Source organism: Poecilia mexicana, unplaced genomic scaffold, assembly GCF_051168715.1.
Source record: "Poecilia mexicana isolate PSO_F unplaced genomic scaffold, ASM5116871v1 scaffold_13, whole genome shotgun sequence".
NCBI lineage: Eukaryota > Metazoa > Chordata > Actinopteri > Cyprinodontiformes > Poeciliidae > Poecilia > Poecilia mexicana.
Genome location: NW_028263382.1, coordinates 16799498 through 16814014, shown reverse-complemented (window position 1 = coordinate 16814014; position 14517 = coordinate 16799498). Strand labels below are relative to the sequence as shown.

General features: G+C 42.9%; 1 protein-coding gene across 1 annotated transcript in view; it reads right to left on the bottom strand.

Annotated features, from left to right (window-relative positions):
• Positions 1-14517, bottom strand: part of ankrd13b (ankyrin repeat domain 13B) — a 46654-nt gene that overhangs the window by 7655 nt on the left and 24482 nt on the right. Inside the window, exons 3-13 of the mRNA XM_088012118.1 lie at positions 12956-13125; positions 12006-12051; positions 11576-11719; positions 10273-10513; positions 6976-7042; positions 5706-5787; positions 3228-3292; positions 2016-2048; positions 1785-1924; positions 834-991; positions 451-639 (exon numbers count right to left, since the gene is read on the bottom strand). Coding sequence (XP_087868244.1) covers positions 451-639; positions 834-991; positions 1785-1924; positions 2016-2048; positions 3228-3292; positions 5706-5787; positions 6976-7042; positions 10273-10513; positions 11576-11719; positions 12006-12051; positions 12956-13125 — 1335 coding nt within the window. The remainder of the gene's footprint in view (positions 1-450; positions 640-833; positions 992-1784; positions 1925-2015; positions 2049-3227; positions 3293-5705; positions 5788-6975; positions 7043-10272; positions 10514-11575; positions 11720-12005; positions 12052-12955; positions 13126-14517) is intronic.

Here is a 14517-nt window from a genome sequence, read left to right as displayed (position 1 = left end):
CAGTTTTATTTAGATACAAATGTTATCTAAATAAACTCCCTATTATTATAATAAAAAAAAAAACCATACAGTTCATCTTTCTGTAATTTTCCATATATCCAGCTGTCCTGTCAAACACAAAACACGGGTCACAGTTTAACTTTTGATCAAATTTATAGCAGGGTTAGGTTATAAAACAACATCGCAAGCTTTGGACATCACACAGAGAACTGTTTGATCTATCATCTCAAAAAAAAAAGAAATGGACAAAACTGCAAACCTGCTTAGAAAGCCTCTGCTGCTACCAGGGCTAAGCTGACGGGCAAGGAGAATATTAACTGAAGGAATCAACCAGTTACTCTGGAGGAGCAGCAGAGATGGCAACTCACTGATGATGCCCTTGATGTTTTTTGACAAAATGTGAATACTTTGAGTAGTGAGCATATCCGTGGGCAGCACTTTGATGCTTACTTGTGGAGCTAGAGCTGGAGACGCTGGAGGAGTCGCTGCCTGGAGACGGAGTGTCTGTCCTCGGGGAGTCCCGCTGGCCGTCCCCCTCCACCCCGATTTCGTTGTCTGGACGGAGGCCGGCCCCCTCCTCGCAGCCGTTCAGGTTGCTGAAGGTGATCCTGGCGTTTAGTATGTGGTACAGGGGGATTTCTGCAGGGGCGAGAAACGTTTATCCATCAGCTCCCCCTCTCAGATCATTTTGTCCATTCCATCTCATCTGTTTATTAAATATTCATCACCCTGTCTCCCACGCTCAGTTTAAGCAGCCAACATTTTAACCCCCTTCCCCCTCCCCTCCCTCCTCCTGTCCATTCATCCACCCGTCTGACTCGTCCTGCGCTCACCGATCTTGACCGGGAAACCAGGCGGCAGCCGCAGAGTGATGAAGTCACGCAGCTTGGCGAACAGAGCGTTGGAGATGGCCATGAGATCGATGATCGGCACCACTTGTTCTGCCAGGGACAGAGGATGGGCCTCGCACAGCCACAACTTGGCTTTAAACCTGAAACACAACACACACACCCGCTTTTTACACTGACAACTCCTGGCGAACAGAAACAGAGGAAACCGTCCGAGTCCGACTTGCGCATAATTCAAGCGATTTAGACGTTGGGATCAGCCCGTTGTTTGGGCAGAGATACAAAAAGACATTGATCACATCCACTAACAGGGGCTGTCCACGAGCTGCTGAGTCATGTTCAAAGCCAGGCCAATCAATTGTTAGACTCTAATTTGTGCGATAATGAACACAGAACTGAGAGGCAGCTCTGCCTCCTCCAAGAATTAATCTCATCATGTCCTGTCACTTTTTATTTAGCAGCGATGAGGAACGTAAAGACGACCGACGGCCCAGCAGACGTAGGAAGACGGTTCACAAAGCTCCTTCTATTTTCCTCTTTTCTTTTTCCTGTTTGCACATTTTTCTTATGATTGTCTCCCCCCTGCCCCCCCCCCCCCCCCCCCCGCCTAACCTCTCTGGAGATATTGCAAGATTCCTCCACTTCATGTTTTATTTTGTGTTTTTAATATAGCGGAGTGACAACGAGGCGCTATGAGTCATCCATCTCAACCTGCTGGAGACGGAGCGCCTAAACGCCTGACTGCACCGGCTCCGCGAGGCGCCGACACCGTGGCATCTATAAATATGTGTCTCTGTTATCTGTCACCCGCCTCAGGATTGTCGTGGTCAGCTGCTACGAGCGGCTCGTTTCATGCCGGCCATCACACTGTCAGCTCTGGCACTTTGCAGAGAGCGACGCGGCCCGCCTGTTTGTGCTCCTGTCAGTCTGGCTCACCTCTGGGTCTTGGTGGTGAGCTGGCACGGGTGGCCGATGTCCCTCGGCGTCTGCTGCGTCGAGCCGGGGTTGAAGTACTCCTCGGCCGTCAGCGCGGCCGGGTTCGTCACCACCGGGGATGACATCTGTGTCACCAGAGCCTGGAGGAAGTACAGTGGGAGCACACAGTGAAGCCGACAGGAGAGGAATTTGCTCAAAGTTCGCAAAATGATTTGGTTTTTCTCAACTTACTTCGTGTGCTTTCTGTTCCTGATGTTTGTTTCCCTGCAGTGACACAAAAACAAAAAAGAGTTGGGACACGACTCAGAATGCGGCAGAGCAAAAGGTGATGTTTACGTTTAGATTATTATTTGTGTAGAACTCGACAGACTCACAGCCAGGAAGACAGAATTTATCTTTAGTATTTTTATGCATCTTTATCAAAGGCTGTTAATATGTGTGGAGGGTGAAGTATATATGTTTTAGAGAAAAATTACATTATTAAATGTAATAAGTTCATAGTGCCCACCCTTAATCAGTGGATAACACAGATAAAAATAAAAAAAAATTGACTGGCTGATTGTGGTTATTCCACATTTAGGCCATATTCCAATATTTTCATCCCTGAGTCTCTTTGTTCAGCTCAGAGGATCTTGGAAAACATCTCCTGAGGTTGTTTGATGTCAGATGAGAGTCTCTCTGGTCTGAACCATTTCACAATGTTTAGATGAGTCACTGCTTTAATAAACTTAAGTATTTAGTTCATTTCCTAGAAGATGGTTTGAATAAACCATATAAGTACGAGCCTGTTTAACATGGAGGCTTTTAGTGGTCAGATTATTGTCTTCTCATTTCAACAAACATCATATGAAAAAAGCAATTTGCAAGGCAGTGATGGGGCATCATCAGCAGCTTAATGAAAGCTTCGCAGGGAAGCAAAAACTAAAGAGGAAGTTTCTCACGTCGGGTTTTACTGAAACTGTGGATCTTTTAGAGCTCCAACGGTGATTTTCATTTCTGCAAAGTGGCTTTGATGCCACTTTAAAATTTAGGATTAAGAACGCCACTGTACGTCTACATAAGAGATTTAAAGCTGCTCAAAATATCTCTGCAGAACAAACATCAAAGTGGGGGGAAGCTTTTGAGTGGCGTCAGGGGAGAAGCAGGAGAGTGGAAAGCAGCAACGACGAAAAATGAGTGGGAGTGGGAGATTACAGAGGGCGTAAGGAGGGAGGTGTGAGTCACAGAAGCTCTCAAAGCGAAAGAAATTAAAAAGCATGATCAATATTTCAGAGCAGGCTGCAAGAGGGCTCTCTTGTCCACAACGCTGGGATTTTACACACTGCCTGTCCGTCCACAGACAGGAAGATGGAGGGGACAGTGAAACTGCAGGGGATCATTTATTCCCGACAACAAAAGCCACATCAAACACGAGAGACGCAAGAATAGAGATAATGCACTAACCACATTGTTAGAGCTCATGTGTTGCTCTGCAATCCCGAGGAAGTTCTGCAGTGGAGTCCTGCCGCCTGCAAAGGGACAAACAACAGTTCAAACAAATTCAGAAGCAAAAAAAAACAACAACAAAAAAACTTCTTTTATAACAATGAGAAGAAGCCTGGGGCTCATTATCTCCACCGCAGCTGCCCAGAAAGTTATTTTCCTCTACACTGGATGGCTCAGAAGAAGCTACTTTTAGCATCTAATAGCCAGAATCAGGAGGCTTTAAAGCAGCACAGAGAGAGTAGAGTAAATCTGAAGTGCTGTCGTCGATTCGGGAGATCTGAGCTCAACGCGTCCGATTATGAGTGGAAAGAGGAGGAAACCTTTCTATCTGCTCCGTTCACGAGTCATCCTGTCCCGTTATATATGCGGTATAAAAGAAAAATGCCGTTAACCGAATGATCCTTATGATCAAAAGGTAGATCGTGCTTTTATACTGAGTTCAAAGATGGAAACCGTCGATCCCTGGGAAAATTTATTCGGCCTCCATTTTCAAACGGCGTTGAGAAAATAAGCAGCCAGTTTTGTAACTTTGTGTAACACTTGCAGCCTTCGCTTCAGACCCACGTGTCCTCTTATAAAACAGACAGAAAGCATCTTTTATGGAGAATATTCCCATCCTTACCATATGAAACATGTTTCACAAGCACAAGTTTCCTGTGTAATATATGCAGTCTGAGCAAAACACAGTGAGTTAGTGGAGAAAAATCCACTTAAGCAAAGAGAGGGCGGGGGGATGAGTTTATTCACTAAGCCAAAGAAGAATGTTTTGAATCTCTTCTGTCAGCAGAGACAGGAAACCTGCGAGTTCCTGCTGCACTATGGTAAGGCAAATGTTATAAAAGTGGTGCACTTTAAAACTGATTGTTGCAAAAATTACAAAACACACATGATTTAAAAATCCATATCTAGTTGAGTTTGGGACTGCCACTTCGGAGTAGACAAACTGGTTGGACCAATTAACTCTTACCACTCTAGTAATCTAAGACGGCATGTAATAAATTAGTAACTGGTTTTATTTAGACAACCATGAGAATTGGAAGGACAGCATTTCATTTGTAGCTGCAGTCTTAGGCAGGACATCTATATGAAAATTGCCAGCAAGTTGCAGGTTTGCATGATTAATAGTCCTCAAGTTTTTTTTTTTTTTTTAAAGGCATAAAGTATCTTTTGCGGGTAACACTTTATTTGAAGGGGGGTGAATAAGACTGACATGCCACTGTCATAAACATGACATAACACCTGTCTTGAACATGAATAAGCCTTCATGAATATTTATGACTGTTGTCATAAAGCGTCATTTGGTAAATTATGACACTTTTAATACAAAGTTGACATTATTCAAAATGTCTTTGTTATGACAACTTGACATTAACCAGGAAATCATTACCGTTTAAACTTTACCTTTAATGACATAAAGTTACCTAATTTTTAAAGTGCAATCAGTAATACTTTTATAACAAATTTATATCAGTAATGATTTCTTGGTTAATGTCAAGTTGTCATAACAAAGACATTTTTAATAATGTCAACTTTGTATTAAAAGTGTCATAATTTACCGAATGATGCTTTATGACAACAGTCCTAAATATTCATGAAGGCTTATTCATATTCATGACAGGTGTTATGTCATGTTAATGACAGTGTCATGTCAGTCTTATTCACCTCCTTTCAAATAAAGTGTTACCCTTTTGCGAACAAAGATGGCCCTGAAAAGTCAAGCACTTTCATAAATTAAATACAGTTTAGGCCTGTGATTTTTAATTAAAATGTAAAACATTCCCAGTCATATACATCTAACATTTGCCCACTTAAATAGAAATTATAACTTTATGTTTGAGAAAATCTGCAACACTTTACTGCAAAAGAAAAAAAGCTAAGTCACAGACAGGATGTCGTATTTTTGCCATGCTGCTTTGAAAGCCGGAGGAGGCGACTTTGTTTGAAGCAAAGCAGAGGTGAGACAAACCTTTGGACATTCCAGAATGCAGCGTTTACATTTTGCGAAACTTTACAGACACTGTGAAGTCACTGAACTGGTTCTGATAACACTTTCCTCCTCCTTCTGCGTAGCAGAAGAATGCAGATAGGGATGTGACCTGGGAGACCAGGAACAACCTTCACATCCTCTCCTTTCAGAGGAGCGTGGGGCGGCTGATCTCTGCTGACAGCCGCCCTCCTGGGAGGGAAGCTGGCTAATCGTGTTTGATTAATGATCTGAACCAGAAAATGAACGAAACGCAGCCTCAGAGAGAACGTTGCGACCTGTTTGGCCGTGTCTCTGGGTGATCTTATTGAGCCCAGCAGCTTATCGGCAGGTCTTTCATCAGGGATGTCACTGCGGGCTAAGGCTGGGGGTTACACTGGTGAAGCCATAATGTTCAAGCCAGTCGGCTCCTGGGCTTTACTGTGCTGTAATCCTCACAATGAGGTAGTTACCTTTCGTCTTGTTCTTGTTCTGATCCGTCAGATGGTCAGTTCTGGTCCTGGTGATCAGCTCAACATTGGATGCTGCGTAGACCTGAGGGGAGATAGGCAACATTAGAAAATATTTTACCTAATAACGGTGTGCGTAAAAGTGTATTTTGAGTAGCCAAACTGGATTCTATCATTATTAACTGCTAAAAAATTAAGGGTATATTCACACCGGACAGTCTGGTAGTTCAATTAGGAATAAAATTGCAACATTTGTTACATTTTCACCTAGTGCAATATGCGTTCAAACTGCACCCTATCAAACAAACCAAATTCTTCGAAAAAAAAAAAAATGTTTTCCCCACTCGCCTGTGGTGGCGCTGCACCACGAACCACTAAAAAAAACAACATAAAGACCTCCAAAGAAGACGAGCGACATCAGATTTTCATGGTTGTATTATTACTTTTTTTGTTGTTGTTGGTAAAAGATCCCTCTAGCATTAGACTCGTGAGTTTTACTTTGGATTTACTGACCCAGAATGCACTGTACTACAGTCCACTTCCTGCTTTTGGACTGGTCTCTGGTCTGCTTGGCATTCACATATGCATTCAAACTGTGCAACCGAACTGAGAACTAGGTCTGTAGCCGGCCCAGAGTTTGCAGTTGTTGTCCGCATCAGAGTTCGATTACGCGTTCACACCTCCCCAAACAAACCAGACTGTCAGGACAAAAACTACAATTTGATTAAAGCAGACCAAACAGGGCTGGTGTGGATGCACCGTAAAAGATGAGAAGATCCTGAGTCTGACCATACATAGGACCATTGTTCAAAGCGAAAGATAACAGTGTGTTCAGCAGCAGCAGGAGTTGCCTGTTTCCATTTGGGACGCTAAGTCAATGATGCTGAAAAAGAAGCAATTTTCAAGCATCAGGACTTTAAAGTGTTTTTAAAGCACCAACGGCAGATGGTCCGGGGCATCTGACATGACTATCAGTCCCTCCAGGGAGGTCAAAAGAATAACAAAAAAAACAAAAGGGCTCAAGGTAATGCCTTTGTTTTTTTCGGGCCCATCTGGAGTTTTATGTGCTCATAAAATATCATGTGGATTCTTCACCTTCATTTGAGGGTGACAGATTTGTCTAACTCTTAAATACCGAGAGGATCAAGTAACTTTTGGAAGTCTCCAGTGTGGGTTTGAAACTCCTTAATGAGGACTTTGATAGCATGAGATTGAGCATCAGGCCTGAAGTGGTGAGAGGAAGGTGAGCGGTCTACGCAGCCATCACTCGCACCTTGGCCTCATATCCGTTCACCGTCTCCGTCTTCTCGCTCCTCCAGCCCAGGATGCCGGTCTTGTTCCTGCAACAGAATCCAAATAAGTGTCCTGTGACCTTTAAGTTAAGCTCATAGCTACATGAAGAAATGATTTTTTAAAAAAAAGAAAAAGAAAACACATCTGTATAATTTATACAGAAATGAATTATGCAACAGTGAGAAGGATTATTCCCAAGTTTAACAACATTTAAGGCCGAGCGCCTTCAGTCAGATGCTTCTTCAAGCTCCCTGCACTGCAGCCTCTACCCCATTGGTGAGACATGCAGCTTGAAAATATTGCCTCCATTGTTCCTGTTTGCCATCAGTGAAGATCAGCAGCTCGCTGTGCAATTAGGAAGCCTGTCGAGAAGCTAGTGAGGCATTTCTCATCTTCATCTGCTTAGTCCCTGTGGAGCCAAGCAGAGGTTTCAAGGATGGTTATCCCCTTCATCGTTGTTCCTCACATTTGCAGTAATAGCATAAATACATGGATATTTAGATAATAAAAAGTAGCAGCTAATACCGGTAATAAGAATAGAAATGTTAATGTATCTGTTAGCCAACTGCTGTGGTCCTAACCTATTCAGAGCTTTGCCGTTAGCAGTAGAGCGATGCTTTCCCTCTTCAGTTCAATTCCCCCACAGGACCAGCTGTAGTATTTTCAAAAGAATATATTTTCTCCTGTGTTTGTAAAAAATTCACAGCTTATGATACGACCACAAACCTGGAGTCGCTTTGGTAGTTCGTGAATTCATACTGACAAGTTAAGGAGGCTAAAATGAGCATTTCATAATCAAACATGGTGAGCCAAAGCTAAAAACACGACACTGGTACCAGGACAATCTATCTATTTGCTATAAAACATAAATGCAATTTACTTTTCAGAGTTTTAGATTTTTTATTATGATGATTTAAAGGTTTTGTTTTTCACCTTAGCCTGCATTATGTCATATCTAGGTTAGGTAGCAGTCAGATGAAGCATTGTAGAGTTCAGGTTTCATTTTTGCAAAACTCCAACAAAAGGGGTACAAAGTGGAGTGGTAACAGGGGCAAAAAAATCCACAGTGGATCATCCCTGCTTTACAGACTTCGTATAAAGACACAGAACAGGAGAGCAAAATGTTAATTCTCCTCAAGGATCCTTTGTCGTTTTGAATATTTTTTTAAACCTATTCCTATATGGTTCTCCATTTTGTCCTCGTTCAGTTACTCATTCTGTGTCGGAACAGAAAAATAATGCCACGCATATCTAAAAAAAAAAAAAAAAATCCATTTAGTTGAAGAAGGGGTGACGTGACCTCTTTGAACTTCCCTAAATTTCCTTAAAGCCTGAAACCAGAAAACTGCAGCGCTGTAGTTTTTGTGCGTGACTGACTGAAGATAAATAAACTCCAGAGGTAGATGCCCCGTCTGGGCTGCTTTGACAAAGTGGTTCGCTCTGAAGCATCATAAACAGATTATTGGCATGTAGACAGGAGTGCTGACTGGGGGAAATGCAGAGAGGTGACGCTAAGGTGGAAGTCTGACAGGGAGACGATTACCCTCTGCCTGCTCACTTCACTGAGCTGTACTCTGTCCTTCTGCTCACTTACTGTTTATCTCTTAACATTCACTCTTCCTCTCTTTCCATAATTCACCCAAATGTCTCTTTTTTCCGCCTCCTTCCACCAGAAGAACCATTTCTTTTTGTCCACATATTGCACTTCTATAACTTTTCATGTCCCATTCATCTTTGTCTCCATTTCTCAGTCCACTACTTTGCTCTCATTGTTCTTTGCCTCATCTTTTCACTTCTGTTACTTTTTTTTTTTCCAAAATCCTCTTTATTTCTCCCTTCTCTTCGTCTATGTCCATATGTTTTATTGTCCCTGTCATCCCTAAGTCAAAAACACCATAGTTCCTTGTAAAGAACTTGAGTTTTCTTCTAATGAAAAGAAGTTAGCCATGTTTAAGTAAAGCCGTAAGAATTCTCATTGGGAATTTTGCCACAAACCACACAAAGGACACACAGCTAACATGTGGAAGAAAATAGTCACATCAGGTCAAAATGTGACTTTTTGGCCTACATACAAGGTGTTTTGTGTGATGAAAATATCTCAATACACACTTCACCAGAAAGAGCCATGATGAAATATGGGGGTGGGTAGTATTATGCTGTGGGAAGGTTTTCCTTCAGCAGCAACAGGGAAGATGGATGGAGCTGAATACAAAGCAATGACGTAAGATAACGTGTTCGACACTGCAAAGTACAAGCAGGATAACGTTCCTCAACAGATGTGTAAACAGAACTATAACACAAGTCGTTTAGATCAATGCATATTCATGTCCAGACCTCAGTCTGTGCTGTGATGTTTGGACTGATCTAATGCTATTCTGTAAAATTTTAAATCTTTCGATCTGGTGGAAAAATGCCTCAAGAGCGTTTTGGCTGAAACTGAACCAACAACTGACTCAGAGGAGGTTAATCACACACCACACTTATCAGATTTCTTTAGCACATGAAGGTTTTAACAAAATATATTTTTTTGCTTCCACTTCACAATTATACACTGCTTTGTACTAGTAGTATCATGTAAAAATCTCAATAATATACACTTAAGTTTATTTTTGGAACACGTCAATATGTGAAAAACTTCAGGAGTTTTCAATAGTTTTAGAAGGTACCCTACGTCCAGTCAACCCCAACCTGGGCCTTTACTCTGAAAGGTTAGACTTTTGCTGAATAAAGATAATTTGATGTACTGTAATTTAACTTTATTCCATGACATTTACATTTTATGTCAAAAAGCTTGGCTACATTAACTTCTGCAAACTTCAGCTGGTCCATCGCAGCTGCATCTGGAAGACAGGCTGGCAGCAAACACCCTAAATCATGCAGTTCCTTTCAGATTTACCAGAAACCACAGTTTAGAAACTGTCCCTTTCTAAACTAATTATTTATGATGATTTTTTTTTTGTTTTGTTTTGTTTTAGCTCGACATGTGTGCGGTTGTCTCCACTTCCTGGCAGTGCTGCTGCTCGTGTTTTTCTTGCGTTTTGACGGCCACCGGAGAATGTGCTGAACTTGCTCCCTTCTTCAGTTGTGCCTCGCAGTGCAGGAGAAAGTAACCAAGAAGCACTGACAGAGACATTTTATTGTAACAACAAAGGTAATGCGTTTTACCAAGGCCATTGTTTTATGAATGAGTAATTCGTCAGTACGGTTGAGGCTAGCTTCGACGATGTTTACTTTGCAGTTACAAAGCTACCGAGTGCATGCTGGCTCAGGTTCTGACCTCTCAAAGGCGATGTTTCGGGTGTCCAGCTGAGTGGTCACCACCGGCGCGGACAGCCTGGCTGCGACCTGCTCATCGCTGGGCTGCGTCGCACCCAGGAGGCCCAGTCCAGCACAGGTGCCCTTGCAGGCGCCAGCTTTCCCCCTGCCAGGAGAGAGCGCCGTAAGAGATGAGACGCACAAGGTCTCGCAGAACACCAGCTGTCTGTCGTGGTCCACCTCCATCACCTCTGCACTGGAGTCTGAGAGACGGGAAGAGGGAAAATGGGAAGAATTTCAGACAGAAATGCAGGAGAGAGCTGTGCACTGGCGCTGAAAGACACAAAGATGGCAAAGGGATTAAGTCTGATGTCAACAGATCACAGACATTGTTACAGAATCAAAAAGAAAGGGTAGAAAAACACAAGCATCTATATTTGCAGCTCATGCAACAAAGAAACAGAACACCAAGACAAAAATGTAGACTTACAGTATTTAGGTGTGAGAAATTCATGTCAACTTCCACAGTTTGGAATAACTGTTCATTTCAACAGTTATCAACACTAAATGTTAACATTGCTGACATAAATCCTGTGGTCTTTCAAAAGCCATGTGGGACTAAATCAGCAAGTTAAAAGTAGTGAGAGGCTAAAGATACAATTTCAGTTTCAAAAACGACTAAATAAATTTATTGGAAATCTTTACATTTTTCCCAACTTAGAAATTTACAGTAACATGAAGAATTTTTGTGGAAATGGGATCTGAAGCATACAAAAAAAGGGTCTTGCATGTTTCCAATTAAACCCAGCTTTACTTCTAACACTCATTAAAACATCACACAGGACCAAAGAGCTGGGCATCACACAATACATAAAACATTAAATGTTTACTCATGAAAAGAGAGGCATCAATTTCTTATCCCATATGCCTAATTTCTACTGAGTGGTACAACTCAGGTTGGTGTGATTTGGTCCCGAACCGTACTGCATTGTTCCTGGGTCCCCTCCTGTTGTAGGTCTGTAGGACAATGGTACGGTGGAGTTAGGGCGGAGCTACTGGCGTCACACAACTTAGTAAATTTATTGGTAAACAGAGAAACTTCACTGCTTGTGAGGGGCAGAAACATTCTCATGTCTCATGTGCGTTGTCGTTAAGCAAGGCGCTGTCTCTGGCAACTGGGAAATTATCACTTTCAAGAACGAATACCACCACTGCTTTGCAAAGTACTGCCAATCCAGACAAGCATGAACTCTTGGCGAGGGAGGTCCTCAAACCAATATTCAAACTAGTAGCCTTCTGATTGAAGGGCTGGGAGGCTTGCTGACCTTGGCCCCTGAAAATGAAGCTCCGGTTGCCTCTCTGCCAGGTCATCTGCTCAAACCCCATCAGCGTGGTGTCCACACGGAGACACTGTCCACTCTTCCACACTCTGTAGGTGTCACTGGGGCAAATACGAGAGACCAGGGGCACTGTGGACAAACACAATATCTTAACCAAACAGTGCTATTTGTCATGTCCAACATTTCAGACAACAATTCTTGGTTCTTCTTGCAAGTGTTGCCATTAGGGTAATTATTGGCCTCAGTCATCCATTAAATCCTCTTTACTTGTTCAGCAATGATACCATATGCATACAAAAGCATGCAATTAGTCTACGGGCCAGTGTTATTCAGCTCAACAGGAAGAAATGGGCATAAACATGTCATGGGAATAATATACGACAAATTGGTTAAAAACAAAAAAGCTAAGACTCACCCCAGCTGGTAAATTCCCATTTCATCTCCACGTAGAAATCCTGCGCCTGGACAGGGAGCAGAGGAGGAGAGACAGACATTATGGATGAAGAGCAAAACGAGGAGAATAGCAACGAAGAGTAAAAACTATGCAGTCGGGCTGCTTCAGTGTGTACGCCAAGGATGGTGAGGAAGACTGGCACTGAGAAGCCGGGTGTGTTTGTGGAGGGTGTTAATAATAGAACTGATGGATGGAGAGGCCAGTAGTGTGGGTGAGGGCAGCAGCAGGTGAAGAACGCTGGGATGTGTGTGTACTGAAGAGTCGTTTTAAAAGTGTCAGGGTGTTTTGTCTGCTGTGCGAGGATGCTTTAGTGAGAGCATCATTACGTGTGTGTGTGTGTGTGTGTGTGTGTCTTTGTGCGTGCATGCGTGTGTGTGTGTGTGTGGTTGTGTGATAGGGAGCCAGCTGGATCTGATACAGAGACAGACTGTGTGAAGGCAGTTCTCTGCATCTCTGCCACTGCTTTGCGCGGCACTAACAGGATGATCTGCTGGTGCACCAGTGCTACCATCAACCTATCATGTTCCGGCACAGGTCACCTGAGCTTTGTAAGAAATGCTCCTGTGCCTTTAATCATGCCAGTGCTTACTCCTCCCGGGTCTGAGATGAGTCAGATCACCTCGGGACACACTGCCGTGAAACATGGAGACATAATCCTTTGTGGTCCCCTCGCTGACTAGTAAACAAAGTTATAAATACCATCAAAAAGAATATTTCATCCTAAAATGAAGACATATCTGCATTTCAAATGACAGCTGGGTAAAACCTGACTTTTTATGCAACTGTAGATGGATTATCTTCTAAGCGGCATGCACATTTATTTCTATACAAGCGTGTGTGTGTGTGTATGTGTGCATCCGTGCTCCTTGGAGATTTTGTGCTAATGTGTGTGGGTGCGTGTAAAATCCCACTTGGCGTAGTCTCTCCAGCAGGACGGGGATGCCCGCCAGCCTCTTGGCAGTCCTCTGGTAGTCACGGTAACGCAGCACGAGACGCACCAGCTCCGGGTCCCTCGTGCTCACCGCCTCTTGAAGAACTGGAGAATGGAGGGGTGCGGGGAGGGGGAGCAGACAGTAAAACACTCAGACCTTATTCAAAATTTATGTGAGCGAGCAATTTAAGGGTGCAGCGGGAACTGCTGAACGTGAAGTAGGCCAAAGGAGAAGCTGGTTGGCCCAATTACTGCCACGTGCCCATCTATCATCAGAAAGACTCTTTACAAATAGTTGATCAAAGACTAAGGAACACTCCTCCCTTTTCTTCCTTTTCAGATAATTGATTTAAACTCAGCCCACACACACACACACACACGCACACACACACACACACACACAAACACAAGTCCACAGAGGGTTTACATCTCATAATCTGTCAATGAACCAAAGGATCCAACACACCGAAGGCTTGGATCCTTAGGTGTATTGGATCCAATCCAATCCAGAGAGATTTCCGTACTCTAAAACCACAAGTTAAAGAGGCAAAATTATGTGTTTTCCAGGCACATAGTGTCATTTTTAACCACAATCAAGTAACTATGTTAATGTCATCTGTCATAACAATGCTGCATACGTCAAATATAACTTAAAAGAAATTTGACTTTGCAATTTAACGCCTCGAAATCGGGCCTTTGTCTCTTTAAGAAGCTTCTGCTCTTTCCGACACTCTGCCTTCAGCACCTCATCACAGTGTTCCTCCATTAAGCCTTTACTATTGTTTCCAGGAGTCCTTGCACTGAGAAGTAGTTTGTAATGATGAGCTCAACAGATGCGCAGTTGCACCAGGTGTTTGCTAATTGCTGCTGCTGCTAATCTTAAGGAGCAACAAAGGCTTTGCTTCGCTGAACTGCATCCATAACTCTAATGGAGACAGATAAAACGACACCAAACCTTTTATAAAATGGGAGTGGAGAACTGGACTGAAGTTTCATGCTGTTTTACAACGCAAATACTTGTCCACCCTGAAAAAAAGTAATATAAAGGTAATTTCTCTGTTCTGTGTATACAATCCTTATTCATTTGGCAACTTCTGACCAAAAGAAAAGTGGAGATAGTTACAAGAAACATGTTGCAGAACATGTTGTGGACGCTCTAAGACAGAGATTCACTCAGTAAGCCACATGGAAAAGAGACCAGTACCATAAACTAGTGGGTATCCCACCACTGGCAGAAGGTGCTTCCTGAATAATAAACCCTGGATCCACCAGGGACCTAAAGCAACTGCTTAACAAGAAAAGGCAAATTCAGGGCGGCAGAGTGAATTATTGCAGAGTGTACAAAAACATCTCGAAAACAGCTCAAAGTCAAGATAAGAAAAAGAAAAAAGCAGAGTACAGGAAATACTAGGGAGTAAGCTCTGGCGTAACAATATAAGATATGTGTGGTCAGGGAGAAAGAACATCACAGGCTTCAAGTAGAAGGAGGATTAGACAGATAAAGTGTCGGGAGCGCTAATGAACTAAACACGTTCTTCATTA